This window comes from Anomaloglossus baeobatrachus, chromosome 9, assembly GCF_048569485.1.
Source record: "Anomaloglossus baeobatrachus isolate aAnoBae1 chromosome 9, aAnoBae1.hap1, whole genome shotgun sequence".
NCBI classification, from domain to species: domain Eukaryota; kingdom Metazoa; phylum Chordata; class Amphibia; order Anura; family Aromobatidae; genus Anomaloglossus; species Anomaloglossus baeobatrachus.
The window spans coordinates 208147930-208162847 of NC_134361.1; the positions used below are offsets into that span (position 1 = coordinate 208147930).

At 52.8% G+C, this 14918-nt stretch overlaps 1 protein-coding gene across 1 annotated transcript in view; it reads left to right on the top strand.

The window, feature by feature from the left end:
- Window positions 1-14213, top strand: part of NOTCH1 (notch receptor 1) — a 45330-nt gene extending 31117 nt beyond the window's left edge. The window contains exons 10-34 of the mRNA XM_075324339.1: window positions 387-500; window positions 1394-1627; window positions 1772-1882; window positions 2315-2507; window positions 2782-2927; window positions 3002-3115; window positions 3748-3867; window positions 4854-5006; window positions 5108-5336; window positions 5776-5977; window positions 6069-6222; window positions 6317-6501; window positions 6577-6709; window positions 6840-7097; window positions 7181-7293; window positions 7710-8278; window positions 9300-9719; window positions 9804-9952; window positions 10417-10630; window positions 10770-10860; window positions 11025-11205; window positions 11305-11603; window positions 11754-11901; window positions 11991-12088; window positions 12177-14213. Of these exons, the coding sequence (XP_075180454.1) occupies window positions 387-500; window positions 1394-1627; window positions 1772-1882; window positions 2315-2507; window positions 2782-2927; window positions 3002-3115; window positions 3748-3867; window positions 4854-5006; window positions 5108-5336; window positions 5776-5977; window positions 6069-6222; window positions 6317-6501; window positions 6577-6709; window positions 6840-7097; window positions 7181-7293; window positions 7710-8278; window positions 9300-9719; window positions 9804-9952; window positions 10417-10630; window positions 10770-10860; window positions 11025-11205; window positions 11305-11603; window positions 11754-11901; window positions 11991-12088; window positions 12177-13574 (6026 nt within the window). The 3' untranslated portion in view covers window positions 13575-14213. The remainder of the gene's footprint in view (window positions 1-386; window positions 501-1393; window positions 1628-1771; window positions 1883-2314; window positions 2508-2781; window positions 2928-3001; window positions 3116-3747; window positions 3868-4853; window positions 5007-5107; window positions 5337-5775; window positions 5978-6068; window positions 6223-6316; window positions 6502-6576; window positions 6710-6839; window positions 7098-7180; window positions 7294-7709; window positions 8279-9299; window positions 9720-9803; window positions 9953-10416; window positions 10631-10769; window positions 10861-11024; window positions 11206-11304; window positions 11604-11753; window positions 11902-11990; window positions 12089-12176) is intronic.
- Window positions 14214-14918: the final 705 nt, after the last annotated feature.

Consider the following 14918-nt stretch of genomic DNA (forward strand, 5'->3'; position numbering starts at 1 on the left):
ACCTGAGGTGGAGAGCGGCATATTGTGAAGATGGGCAATGAGTGTTACAGGGTTGTGGGGCTGAGCCGTTTGCAGTAATGGGGCAGAGAGATGTCCCCTACGTTCCAGCTGAAGATGGGCACGCAAGACTTGGCCGCCATATGGAGTCACTAAGACTAGATATTCGCCCTCTCTCTGCCTAATTTGTTGGTGCAGTTAATGGACGAGTTCTTGGATGGTGAATACGATCATGGTCATAGCTACAAAAGGGTTCCCTATTGTTCTGGTAAATTCCAGAGCCCAGCTGTAAGCGGCCACCTTAAGTGTGTTCACATCACTGATGTCTCATTATATTTTTGCAAAAAAAAAAAAGTAATTCAGGCTTTTATTATTTTTTCCTTTCTTAGGTTTTAATGGGCACTTGTGTCAGTACGATATTGATGAATGTGCCAGCACACCCTGCAAAAATGGAGCCAAATGTGTGGACGGACCCAACACCTACACCTGTCAGTGCACTGAAGGTAACGTACCGGGGGGGACTGTAGGGCCTGGGGGTTGTAGCTCGGGGTACGTAGCCCGGCACTGACCAGAGACAAATATTTCCCTTGTGCAGAGGATTAGATAGTCTGCCCCATGCTACAGAAGCCAATGGCTTGCTGATGAAAGCGGGTGGAAAGTGATCTCGGCTGGAGCAGATGTCTGCAGCTTTGGTGTCACAATTAGAATGAAAGCGGAGCGCTCCCCATGTGGGACGCAGGGCAGAGGTGTTGTCACACAGGGGCCCTTTTCTTTTCTTCCTTTTGTGCCTTTATCTTCTCAAGCCAGAACATTTTTTTTTTTCCTGTGGAGAAAGAGGGGGAAAAAAAAAAGACGCGGGAAAAGTTGGAAGCCATTGTACAGAGAGGCTGTGTGTTTTCCCCCTCTTTTGCATTGAGCGGCAGGCTGTGAGGAGTGGCCTTGGTGGGACGATGACATGAGCCCCAGGGGGAGACAATGCCACCATTGTCAGGGCCGCTCTCAGCTGAATAACTTCTCATCAGCTCCTGTGAATGGCGGGCAGCGATGAAAAGCTGTTCTTCCCAGCGAGTGCGGCGCTGTGTGCTCTGAACGCTCCTCCTGCGAGCGGCGCAGACTTCCCATGTGTGGTTAGTGGCAGGTGGAATATCAGAGCTTCTCCGACATTCCCGGGCCGCGGGGCCGGGCGCTCATGTGGCAGGGCATCGTCGTAGAGTCTACACGTCCAGCCCAATCATGTGTAATGGCTTCTCACCTATCTGACAAATGCTAGACATTTCACACCAGACCTTTCACTGTTGAGAAATCTTTAGGCTTATGACCATCGTGGTCCTCGCATATAATCGGCCCTCGGCTCCGGCTTTCCTGCCGCTATGGCTGATTGTGTTCTTGTTTGCAGGATTTACTGGTCCCCATTGTGAAGTGGATATAGATGACTGCAAGCCAGACCCCTGCCACTATGGCAGCTGCATCGATGGCATTGCCACCTTTACCTGTGACTGCAGACCCGGGTATACCGGAAGACGATGCGACACCAACATTAATGAATGTCTCAGCATGCCGTGCCACAATGGTGGAGAGTGCGTAGACAAAGTGAACAGCTACCTGTGCCAGTGCCTGAAAGGAACCACAGGTACGGGCGTCCGAAATCCTCGCCCCTCACAGGTGGACCTGTTTATAGGGCTAGAAGCCATGGGCCGCGCAGGGCCGGGAGCAGAGTATACACTGGAATGACGAGCCACGAGCTGCATCGTTAATGTACTCCTCTCCTCTGCAGGAACCAACTGTGAGGTGAATGTGGACGACTGTGCCAGCAATCCCTGCGACTCCGGGACGTGTATCGATAAGATCAATGGCTACGAGTGCGCCTGTGAGCCGGGCTATGCTGGTAAGTGGCCGAGGAGCCGCCATTAGGCAGAGCGCAGTACGGGGCCGGCCGCTAAGATGCCGGGAATGAATAGACATCCGAGGACACAGATTACGGAGTCCATTCACCGCAGCGATCGGGTTTCTGCGCTTGTCTGGCTGCTGTGTCTGATTAGGGAGGTTAATAGGATCCTTTGATTAAGAGTCCACCCCTCTGGATGGCCCGTTGCCCACCTGTGCAAAGTCTAATTTTCTGGGATTTTTTTTCTCCTCCCTCCCCCCAATTTTCTCATCTGTCCTGTGATCAATAGAGCCTTTATTCCAGTATAAAGCCGGTGTGCCCCATTCTAGGCCTCCGGTAACTGGAGACGTGCCGGTGGAGACGCCGTCCCTGCGCTCAGATCCTTCTCTCTGTAGGAATGCCATTCGCCATTTGTGACCTTTATGTTTTCAGGGAAGATGTGTAACATTAACATTGACGAATGTGACGGCAATCCCTGCCACAATGGGGGAACCTGCGAAGACCTCATTAATGGCTTCCGGTGCACGTGTCCTGAGGGTTTCCAAGGGCCGAAGTGTCTGTCTGAAGTGGACGAGTGCAGGAGCAACCCCTGTATACACGGACTCTGCCGTGACGGCATCAATGGGTGAGGGTCCACAGTGGGGTACCGGCTCATTTATCCTCCATGATCAGCTTTAGTTCACCCTGTTTGTGGGGAAAAATGGCTAAAAATCTCATTACAATGAGCCCCTGTAGGGGGTACATGGGGCATCATGAAACGTTTCCTCGTCCTCTGAACGGTATACATGTCCGGTCATGGATCCAGGGATGGGCCCTTAATTTGGCGGTTTGCTGTCCAGGCCCTATAGAGCAGCCATATTGGATAACCGTGTAATTTTGGCCGTATATTTGTTTTCTAGATATAAATGTGACTGTGATTCCGGCTGGAGTGGAACAAACTGTGACATTAATAACAATGAATGTGACTCCAATCCGTGCATGAACGGGGGAACCTGTAAGGACATGACCAGCGGCTACATCTGCACCTGTAAGAAGGGCTTCAATGGTAAGTGTCCCCCCCCGTCCGTGCAGTCAGGACGCTCATGGGTGGTCTTTTATCCTGTATGCTTCATTTCTCAGGACTGAACTGTCAGACAAACATCAATGAATGTATGTCCAAGCCGTGCCTGAATGAGGGGACGTGCATTGACGGTGTGGCCGGATACAAGTGTAACTGCATGTTACCGTACACTGGTAAGTGATACCCCCGGCACCGGCTGCCTGGGAGAGTCAGCCATGTCCATCGCTCTTATCCAAGTCAGGGGAGGAAAATATTTTGCTTGGAAAAAGCGTCCATTGCCCCCTCCTCCTGCGCCTCTCCAAAAATAACATAGTTTTCCTGCAAACAAATCTCTACAATAATTCTGTCCGCGGTGGAAAAATCCTCGGTGTTTGCGTAGTCAGTGCCGTTTTTTGAACCGTTCTCGGCGGCCGGCTCATAGGGCTCGTCTCTAGCCCTGGTGGGCGGGTGAGGGGTTATTTTGACAGGTTTGCAGTAGATGAGAATTGCTGTCCGAGTCAAATCCTGCTTCCTGCTTCCCCTTCCATTAAAATGGCAATGTGCACAATGGCAGGAAACCCTATTGAATTTCCTGGCCCCGGTCACCACAGTAACCCGAGGAGGACGGCGAAGGCTCTGGAAAACGGCCTATGTGGGAGATGGACGCTCACAAAGTCCTAGGGTGGTCCTTCCCTGCTGCAGGGTTTTAAGCTGCTTGTTCTTGTAGTTCTTCTTACATAACATTGATGCATTAATCCTGGCGCTGATTATAACAGCGGGGGTCTTTCACGCCGTTTTGGTAATGCTGCTTGTCTGCTGTCTCCAGGGGCCACATGTGAAGACGTCTTAGCCCCCTGTGCTAATAGCCCGTGTAAGAATGATGGCAAATGTCAGGAATCTGAAGACTATGAAAGTTTCTCCTGCGTCTGTCCTGCTGGCTGGCAAGGTAAATGTCTGATCTCTGAGAATATCTGTAGTGATAGAGCTCGGTGTGGCTACCTTTTCTGCAGTCTCCTCCATGTCTGTGATGGACTCATCATGTAGAGGCTGCTGGCAGACGAGCTGCCGTGTGTGCTCGGTTATATGACTGCTGTTTTCTTCAGCCTCCTCCATGTCTGTGATGGACCCGTTGTGTAGAAGCTGCTGGCTGACTAGCTGCCGTGTGTGCTCGGTTATATAGCTGCTGTTTTCTTCAGCCTCCTCCATGTCTGTGATGGACCCATCGTGTAGAGGCTGCTGGCAGACGAGCTGCCGTGTGTGCTCTGGTATATGGCTGCTGTTTTCTTCAGCCTCCTCCATGACTGTGATGGACCCGTCGTGTAGAGGCTGCTGGCAGACGAGCTGTCATGTGTGCTCTGGTATATGACTGCTGTTTTCTTCAGCCTCCTCCATGACTGTGATGGACCCATCGTGTAGAGGCTGCTGGCTGACGAGCTGCCGTGTGTGCTCGGTTATATGGCTGCTGTTTTCTGCAGTCTCCTCTGTCTGTGATGGACCCGTCGTGTAGAGGCTGCTGGCTGACGAGCTGCCGTGTGTGCTCGGTTATATGGCTGCTGTTTTCTGCAGTCTCCTGCATGTCTATGATGGACCCATCGTGTAGAGGCTGCTGGCTGACGAGCTGCCGTGTGTGCTCGGTTATATGGCTGCCTTTTCTTCAGTCTCCTCCATGTCTATGATGGACCTGTCGTGTAGAGGCTGCTGGCAGACGAGCTGCCGTGTGTGCTCGGTTATATGGCTGCTGTTTTCTGCAGTCTCCTGCATGTCTGTGATGGACCCGTCGTGTGTGCTCGGTTATATGGGTGCTGTAACCTGATCTGTAGACACGCCGGCAGCCGATGCTTGATCATTCAGCTGAGGCGTGCAGATATTCCTGAATCCATCCTCCATATCTCTACAATCTTATCATTAGCGCTTTTTTCTTTTCTCACAAAGGACAAACATGTGAGATTGATATCAATGAGTGTGTGAAGAACCCCTGCCGAAATGGCGCCATTTGTCAGAACACGAACGGCAGCTACAAGTGCGTGTGTAAACCTGGATACAGCGGCAGGAACTGCGAGACGGACATTAATGACTGCCAGCCGAGTGAGTGTGCAGTGCCGGCGTCCGGATGGCTCCTCTACCTGCTGCACTTTGTGGGGGGCGGAGTGAGAAACTGACCGCCTCCCTGTTATTTTACCTTTCAGACCCCTGCCACAATGGCGGCTCCTGCACGGACGCCATCAATGCCTTCTACTGCAACTGTCTGCCCGGCTTCCGTGGGCCAAAGTGTGAAGAGGATATTAATGAATGCGCCAGCAACCCCTGCAAGAACGGCGCAAACTGCACGGACTGTGTGAACAGCTACACCTGCACCTGTCCCTCGGGGTTCAGCGGCATCCACTGTGAAATAAACACTCCGGACTGTACAGAAAGGTACCTGCCCGCTCACGTCCCCCGGGGGAGGATGGCCGGCTCACCACACCCCCGGGGGAGGATGGCCTGCCCACCCCCCTTCCCCTTCCCGGGGGAGGATGGCCTGCTCACCCCCCCTTCCCGGGGGAGGATAGCCTGCTCACCCCCCCCCCCCCTTCCCGGGGGAGGATGGCCCGCTCACCCCCCCCACCCCGGGGGAGGATGGCCCGCTCACCACACCCCCCCGGGGGAGCATGGCCCGCTCACCACACCCCCCCGGGGGAGCATGGCCCGCTCACCACACCCCCCGGGGGAGGATGGCCCGCTCACCACACCCCCCCAGGGAAGGATGGCCCGCTCACCACACCCCCCGGGGGAGCATGGCCCGCTCACCACACCCCCCGGGGGAGGATGGAGGATGGCCACACGACTGGACATCTCACACTCTTCTCTCTTCCAGCTCCTGCTTCAATGGTGGTACCTGTGTTGACGGAATAAACACCTTCACCTGTCAGTGTCCGCCCGGATTCACTGGCAGCTACTGTCAGCATGACATCAACGAGTGCGACTCCAAGCCTTGTCTGAACGGTGGTACGTGCCAGGACAGCTATGGGACGTATAAGTGCACCTGCCCCCAGGGCTACACCGGCCTGAACTGTCAGGTACTCGCGGTCACAAGCTTCTTCCTTCCTTTCTTCCTACAGTCGGATTTTCCCTATTCCTGAATGCAATCTTCCTCTTTCTTTTCTGCAGAATTTGGTGAGATGGTGCGACTCTTCACCATGTAAGAACGGAGGAAAATGCTGGCAAACCAACAACCTGTATCGGTGTGAGTGTAACAGCGGCTGGACCGGGTTGTATTGTGACGTCCCCAACGTCTCCTGCGATGTGGCGGCCTTACAACGAGGTGGGGGCTTCTTGGAGACCACTGCACTTCATAATCACATGTTGCTGCTTCCGTTCCTTACAGTCCTGTCACATGGCACCTTTTCTGTCACCAGATGTGGACGTCCATAGTCTCTGCCGGAATTCTGGGTCTTGTCGTGACACCGGGAACACCCACTACTGCCAGTGTCAGCCCGGATACACGGGAAGCTACTGTGAGGAGCAGGTGGATGAATGCAGTCCAAATCCGTGCCAGAACGGGGCCACCTGCACCGACTACCTAGGCGGCTATTCCTGTGAGGTGAGGCCTCGCTTGCTGCTCCGTGCTCAGTAGCCAGAAAGCGGATAGTCTCTGATCTATTCTTCTCCTCCACAGTGTGTTGCAGGCTACCATGGGGTTAACTGTTCAGAGGAAATTAATGAGTGCCACTCACACCCCTGCCAAAATGGAGGAACCTGCATTGATCTGATCAACACGTACAAATGCTCCTGTCCCAGAGGCACGCAAGGTAATGCCAGAGCCAGAAAAGTAACAGGCCATTGCAGACATGTGGACTCGCGGGTGCCGACCCCCCCAGGTCTTACGTCACATTAATATTCAGCATTTTCTCTTTTTTTTTTTCCCTCCCCCATCTCTAGGAGTTCACTGTGAGATTAACATCGATGACTGCAACCCGCTGTATGAGGGCCCCAACCAAGAGCCGAAATGCTTCAACGGCGGCAAATGTGTGGATCGTGTTGGCGGCTATCACTGCAAGTGTCTGCCGGGTTTTGTCGGGGAGCGCTGTGAGGGCGATGTGAACGAATGCCTGTCCAACCCCTGCGATGCCCGCGGTACCCAGAACTGCGTCCAGTTGGAGAACGATTACCGCTGCGAATGCCGACAAGGGTTTACAGGTAAAGCAGATCCCCGGTCACTAAAGTCTCCTCCCGGCTGCAGCGGAAACCTCAGGTACTGATCCGGTTCTGTATCTCACCAGGGAGGCGCTGTGAATCATTGCTTGATGGATGCAAAGGAAAACCCTGCAAAAACAGTGGAACGTGTGCGATTGCAACTAATACGGAGCGAGGCTTCATCTGCAAGTGTCCCCCGGTAAGAGATGAGCAGGACCGCGCCATGTAACGCTGGGCAGAAAACACAATGGCCCCCGATTAATCACGAGAGGGAACTTTCCTGCCGGTCTTGATGAGGAGGGGTGGTGGGGTCTGTTCATGAATAGGGGGGTGACTGGAGCCGGGGACCAGCAGTGGCATCAAGCCCCCACCCATCACCATACATCCCAGTTCTGGTCAAAACTAGCGTGACAGCGCCGAAAGTCGCAACGTTTATGTGCAACTCTGATTTATCAAAGCAATTTATGCCAAAATTCTGGCAAAATTGGTTTGATTACTTGGCCTAAGTGTAGATCGGAAACTGTTCTATAAAAATGACACCCGGTCTTTATCTGTAGATCAATAAGATGAACGTGAATTTGGAAATGGTAAACTGATTTGTTGTTGTTTTTTAAGGGATTTGATGGCGCCACTTGTGAATATGAGACCCGACTGTGTGGAGATCTTCTTTGTCACAATGGTGGGACCTGTATATCCGCCCCCAAGACCCCTAAATGTCTGTGTCCGGAGGACTTCACTGGACCCCTGTGTCAGCACCCGGTCAGCAGCCCCTGTAATTCCAGCCCTTGTTACAATGGCGGCACTTGCAAGTTGGTGACGGAGAAACCATTCTACCAGTGCATGTGCCCCCAGAACTTTAATGGGCTCTTTTGCCACATCTTGCACTACGGCTTTAAAGGCGGCCAAGGCCAGGATATCGAGCCCCCCGATTTAGAAAAGGCTTGTGGGATTGACCTATGTGCTGAGCAGGCAGGGAATAAGATCTGCAACACAAACTGCAACACTCATGCCTGTGGATGGGACGGGGGCGACTGCTCCCTAGATTTCCACGATCCTTGGAAGAATTGCACCGAGGCTCTGCAGTGCTGGAAATATTTTAACGATGGAAAATGTGACTCCCAGTGCAACAACACAGGATGCCTGTATGACGGCTTTGACTGCCAGATCATTGACAATCAGTGCAAGTAAGTAGGAAAGTAGTGATAAGCTGAGTAAAAAAGGGGAGGAGGTGCTAATGGTGGGGGGAGCGTGGGGCGAGTGCGGGGGATGCAAGGGTTGAGGGGGGTGAGGTGCTGTTGGCAGTGGGGCGAGTGCTGGGGAGGAGGAAGTACAGACAGTGGGGCGAGTGCTGGGGATGCGCAGTGTCTGCAATGGAATGAGTGCTGGGGGGAGGTGGTGCTGACAGTTGGGCTAGCATGGGGGAGGACGTGGTGCCAACAGTGGGGCAAGTGCGCGGGAGGAGGTGGTGCCAACAGTGGGGCGAGCGTGGGGAAGGAGGTGGTGCCGAAAATGGGGCGAATTGCTGGGGGGGGGGGGTGTGCCGACAGTGGGGCAAGCGCAGGCGAGGAGGAGGTGCCGACAGTGGGGTGAATGCTGGGGAGGGGGGGTGGTGCCGAAAATGGGGCGAATTGCTGGGGGGGGAGAGGGGTGCCGACAGTGGGGCGAGCGCAGGCGAGGAGGAGGTGCCGACAGTGGGGTGAATGCTGGGGAGGGGGGGTGGTGCCGACAGTGAGGTGAATGCTGGGGAGGGGGGAGTGGTGCCGACAGTGGGGCGAGCGCGGGAAAGGAGGTGGTGCCAACAGTGGGGCGAATGCTGGGGGGGGGTGCCGACAGTGGGGCGAGCACAGGGGAGGAGGTGGTGCCGACAGTGGGGCGAATGCTGGGGGGGAGTGCCGACAGTGGGGCGAGCGCAGGGGAGGAGGTGGTGCCGACAGTGGGGCGAATGCTGGGGGGGAGTGGTGCAGGCAGTGGAGCGAGCACAGGGGAGGAGGTTGTACCGACAGTGGGGCGAATGCTGGTGGGGGGAGGGGGGGACTGGTGCCGACAGCGGGGCAAGTGCAGGAGAGGAGGTGGTGCCGATAGTGGTGCGAGCGCGGGAAAGAAGGTGGTGCCTACAGTGGGTCGAGCGCGGGGGGAGGACGCACTGACTTTGTGAACTGTATTTGAAGCTGTTGTGACTGACTATTTTCCTACTTTTTCTTCCAGCCCTCTGTATGACCAGTATTGCAAGGACCACTTCCAGGATGGTCATTGTGATCAAGGCTGTAACAATGCCGAGTGTGAGTGGGATGGTCTGGACTGTGCTGATAATATGCCCGAGAAATTGGCTGATGGCACCCTGGTATTAGTCGTCCTGGTGCCCCCAGAAAAGCTGAAGAACATTTCTGTTGAATTCCTCCGAGCGCTGAGCAGGATCCTCCACACCAATTTTGTATTTAAGAAGAACGAGCAGGGAGATTACATGATTATCCCATACTACGGCAACAAGGAGGAACTGAAGAAACATCACATCAAGAGGTCCATCGGGGATTGGGCTGCTGCCCCGAGTGCCATCTTCAGCAGCGTGAAGGATTCCCTGATGCCTGCCAGATATCGGAGAGAACTGGACCAGCTGGAGGTGAAGGGGTAGGTGGACGCTGTCCTCCTGACACGTTACATGTGACAATATGCCATGATTGAATACAAGTGACCTCTAACCCCTGTACACAGGTCAATCGTCTACCTGGAGATAGATAATCGGCAATGTTTGCAGACCACTACTCAGTGCTTCAATAGTGCCACAGACGTGGCGGCATTCCTCGGGGCTCTGGCGTCTCTTGGCAATCTAGACCTCCCGTACAAGATAGAGGCTGTTAGAAGTAAGTTCCCAAACTTCAGCCGTCCAGACAATAAATCGGCAGCTTTTTTCCATCAAGCTTCGTAAATAAAACGCCTTTCAACTTTTTTTTTTTTTTTTTCTACTGGATTTATGTCAGGATCATTAATTCTTTAAGAAGGGAGAGAAACTGATCAATAGCGTGCACGAGGTGGTGGAGCCGTTATCTCGAAAATCCCATGTAAATCCTCGGTCTTAACAGCTCAATGAGAGCGCAGTGATGTGAGGTTGATTAATCCGTTTTCTTAAAGGAGTAGAGAAAACCTGTCTCTTGATACTGCCGTTTGGGGCAGGAGAGAATTTTAGGGGTAATTTGCAATTCTGATGAGTGACGGAAAATAATCTTATTTTTGGAATGTTTTTTTTGTCTCATTTCCATTGTGCTTGTGCTGTGAAATGCAGCAGCTTTAATGTCTGTCTCACCGAGCTTCTCCTGGTTGTCTTCAGGTGAAACGTCCGCTCCCCCGACCAGCTCGCCGCTCTACCCCAGCCTCGGGGTCAGCCTGTGCGTCATCCTTGTCATCTTTGCTATCGTGGGAGTCCTCATCCTGAACAAGAAGAGACGCCGGGAGCAAGGTCACCTCTGGTACCCAGATGGGTTCATGGAGTCAACCAAAAAGAAGAGACGCGAGCCTCTCGGGGAGGATTCGGTGGGCTTAAAGTAAGTGCTGTGGCTGGAGATGTGCACATCCCGCCACATTTCTTTATTTTCGTCTTTTACATATTGGCATTCGCTTCTATACTGATTATTTGCATTTAGTTCTGAGTTATATAAGTTTTTTAATTTTCGTTTATTAAAGGCCCCTCAAAAATGGTGCAGATGGTTCTTTAATGGATGATAATCAAAATGAGTGGGGAGATGAAGGAGCCTCGGAAAGCAAGCGATTCCGGGTAAACACTGGCATAGTTCTTGTACCTCGTTTTGCTCGAAGATTTCCCGGTTGAGTCTCTGTAGAGATGTTTGGTCTTTCTGTGAGATTTCTGCTGCGTTCATAGATCAGGGAACATCAGAATTTCTTGTGTGTCTTTGAGCTGAACGTTGTCTTCTCCATTAGTTTGATGATCATGTCATACTTCCCGACCGCGGTGATCAGACCGACCGCGGTGATCAGACCGACCGCAGACAGTGGACTCAGCAGCACCTGGACGCAGCCGATATCCGAGCTCCGTCTATGGCTCCCACTCCACCCCAAGGAGAGCTAGATACTGACATGGATGTTAATGTGCGAGGACCTGGTAGGTTTAGATTTCTTGTCTTAATGTGTAGGTATGATGAATGTAAGCTGCTTCTTGGGTATTAGAAGGTATCGTCTTAACCTTCTTGTCTCCTTGTAGATGGCTTCACCCCACTTATGATCGCAGCTTGCAGCGGAGGAGGACTAGAGACTGGAAACAGTGAAGAAGAGGAGGATGCTCCCGCTAACATGATCTCTGACTTTATTGGTCAAGGTGCAAATCTGCACAACCAAACTGACCGCACCGGAGAGACTGCCCTTCACCTGGCTGCTCGATATGCCCGAGCTGATGCTGCCAAGCGGCTGCTAGAGAACAGTGCAGATGCCAACGTGCCAGACAACATGGGGCGCACGCCTCTTCATGCTGCGGTGGCGTCTGACGCACAAGGCGTATTCCAGGTGTGTAGTCTTGTGTTCACTCCAGACATCTACGGAATGTAATATGTGACCCTCTTCCATAAGTCTACACACCAGGGCAATGATAGACCTTCAGCTTCTGAAGATGCCATTTCCTTAGAATTACACTTCATCATTATTTTTCTTGCGTAGATTCTTATTCGGAACAGAGCGACCGAGTTGGACGCCCGCATGTACGATGGGACGACCCCACTCATCCTGGCGGCTCGCCTGGCTGTGGAGGGCATGGTGGAAGAGCTGATCAACTCCCACGCCGATGTGAACGCGGTGGATGATCTGGGTAAACACCGGCACCATGTTAACCATCACCTTTATTTCCTGGTGCTTTCTGGGGAAGGTTGTAACATCTTTTCATTTGTGTCCTCCTAGGAAAATCTGCTTTACATTGGGCGGCTGCTGTGAATAACGTGGATGCAGCCACTGTTCTCCTGAAAAATGGGGCCAATAAAGACATGCAAAATAATAAGGTAAGGAGAAGGTAGGCTCCTCGCAATGTGATCATGTCCTGCTGTGGAAGATCAGACATTTCCTAACCTTTTGCTTCTCTACATGCAGGAGGAAACGCCTCTATTCCTCGCTGCAAGAGAAGGAAGCTACGAGACGGCCAAAGTGCTTCTGGATCACTACGCCAACCGAGACATCACTGACCACTTGGACAAGCTTCCACGTGACATTGCCCAAGAGCGCATGCACCACGATATTGTGCGATTACTGGACGACTATAACCTCGTGAGGAGCCCGCAGCTGCACAATGGGCCCATGGGTGCTTCAACTTTATCTCCCATCTGTTCTCCTAATGGTTATCTTGGAAACATGAAGGCGGCAGTGCAAGGGAAGAAAGCTCGAAAGCCAAGTGCCAAGGCTTCTGGGTGCAAAGAGTCAAAAGACCTTAAAGCCAGGAGGAAAAAGTCTCAAGAAGGCAAGGGTGGGCTGCTAGATAACAGCAGCTCTGGAGTCCTCTCTCCCGTGGACTCGCTGGAGTCTCCTCATGGCTACCTGTCTGATGTCTCATCTCCTCCTCTGATGACCTCTCCATTCCAACCGTCTCCATCAATGCCTCTCAACCACCTCAGCAATATGCCAGATACCCACATCAGTATGAATCACATGAATATGTCTGCCAAGCAAGAAATGGTTGGTGGCAGCACCCAAATGGCGTTTGAGTCCATGACACCTCGTCTCACTCATATCTCCGTATCTAACCCCAGCACGGTGCTGAACGGAGGCTCCATGCAGTTTACGGTGGGAGGCTCAGGGATGAACGGCCAGTGTGAGTGGCTGAGGCTACAGAATGGAATGGTCTCCAACCAGTACAATCCCATGAGAACTGGTCTCCAGCAGGGCGGCCATCAACAAGCTACAGCGGCTCTCCAGCACAGCTTGATGTCGTCTTTGCATAATGGTTTGACAACCACAACTCTCTCACCGATGATGACCTATCAGGCCATTCCCAACCCACGATTGTCTGGACAGACTCATCTTTTGCAGGCGCAGCAAATCCAGCAGATGCAGCAACAAATCCAGCAACAAAACATGCAGCAGCAACACAATGCAGCGTCTGCATCTAGCACCCACATTGGTGCCCCCTTCTGTGGAAACGACCTGGCACAATCAGATATGCAGCAGCTGACTAGCAGCAGCCTGCGTTCATTAATGCCCCAGGACACCCAGATCCTCAGCAGTTCCCTGCCAACCACGCTCACTCAATCTATGTCCACCACCCAGTTCCTAACGCCTCCCTCGCAGCACAGTTACTCCTCTCCCATGGACAATACCCCAAGTCACCAGATACAGGTCCCGGACCACCCTTTCCTGACCCCATCCCCTGAATCACCAGACCAATGGTCAAGCTCATCCCCTCATTCCAATATATCGGATTGGTCGGAGGGAATATCGAGTCCTCCGACGAATATACAGCCCCAACATAACCACATTCCTGAGGCTTTCAAATAGACTCAAGACGAGAGACATGAAGCGAGGCCCGGCGATCAAAGACATCAAAACTTTTTATACAATTTTATACTTCAAAGACCAGAACAATTTTTTTTATTTATTTAAGTACTTTTAGTGATGAGCGTAACACTGTCCCTGTGTATTTATGTTTTATGGATGAACTCTCCTTTTTTATATAGAATACAGCTGGGTGACGGCAGAGTCTACACCGAGCGCGGCTTTACTCTGTCCTCCTATACAGCCGCGTGACGGCAGAGTCTACACCGAGCATGGCTTTACTCTGTCCTCCTATACAGCCGCGTGACGGCAGAGTCTACACCGAGCATGGCTTTACTCTGTCCTTCTATACAGCCATGTGACGGCAGAGTCTACACCGAATGCGGCTTTACTCTGTCCTCCTATACAGCCGCGTGACGGCAGAGTCTACACCGAGCATGGCTTTACTCTGTCCTCCTATACAGCCGCGTGACGGCAGAGTCTACACCGAGCATGGCTTTACTCTGTCCTTCTATACAGCCATGTGACGGCAGAGTCTACACCGAATGCGGCTTTACTCTGTCCCATAGAGCCGCGTGACGGCAGAGTCTACACCGAGCACGGCTTTACTCTGTCCTCCTATACAGCCGCGTGACGGCAGAGTCTACACCGAGCATGGCTTTACTCTGTCCTTCTATACAGCCATGTGACGGCAGAGTCTACACCGAATGCGGCTTTACTCTGTCCCATAGAGCCGTGTGACGCAGAGTCTACACCGAGCATGGCTTTACTCTGTCCTCCTATACAGCCGTGTGACGGCAGAGTCTACACCGAGCATGGCTTTACTCTGTCCTCCTATACAGCCGCGTGACGGCAGAGTCTACACCGAGCATGGCTTTACTCTGTCCTCCTATACAGCCGCGTGACGGCAGAGTCTACACCGAGCATGGCTTTACTCTGTCCTCCTATACAGCCGCGTGACGGCAGAGTCTACACCGAGTTCGGCTTTGCTCTGTCCTCCTATACAGCCGCGTGACGGCAGAGTCTACACCGAGCATGGCTTTACTCTGTCCTTCTATACAGCCATGTGACGGCAGAGTCTACACCGAATGCGGCTTTACTCTGTCCCATAGAGCCGTGTGACGGCAGAGTCTACACCGAGCACGGCTTTACTCTGTCCTCCTATACAGCCGTGTGACGGCAGAGTCTACACCGAGCGCGGCTTTACTCTGTCCTCCTATACAGCCGTGTGACGGCAGAGTCTACACCGAGCGCGGCTTTACTCTGTCCTCCTATACAGCCGGGTGACGGCAGAGTCTACACCGAGCTCTGCTTTACTCTGTCCTCCACCTCCTCCTTTTCTATCCA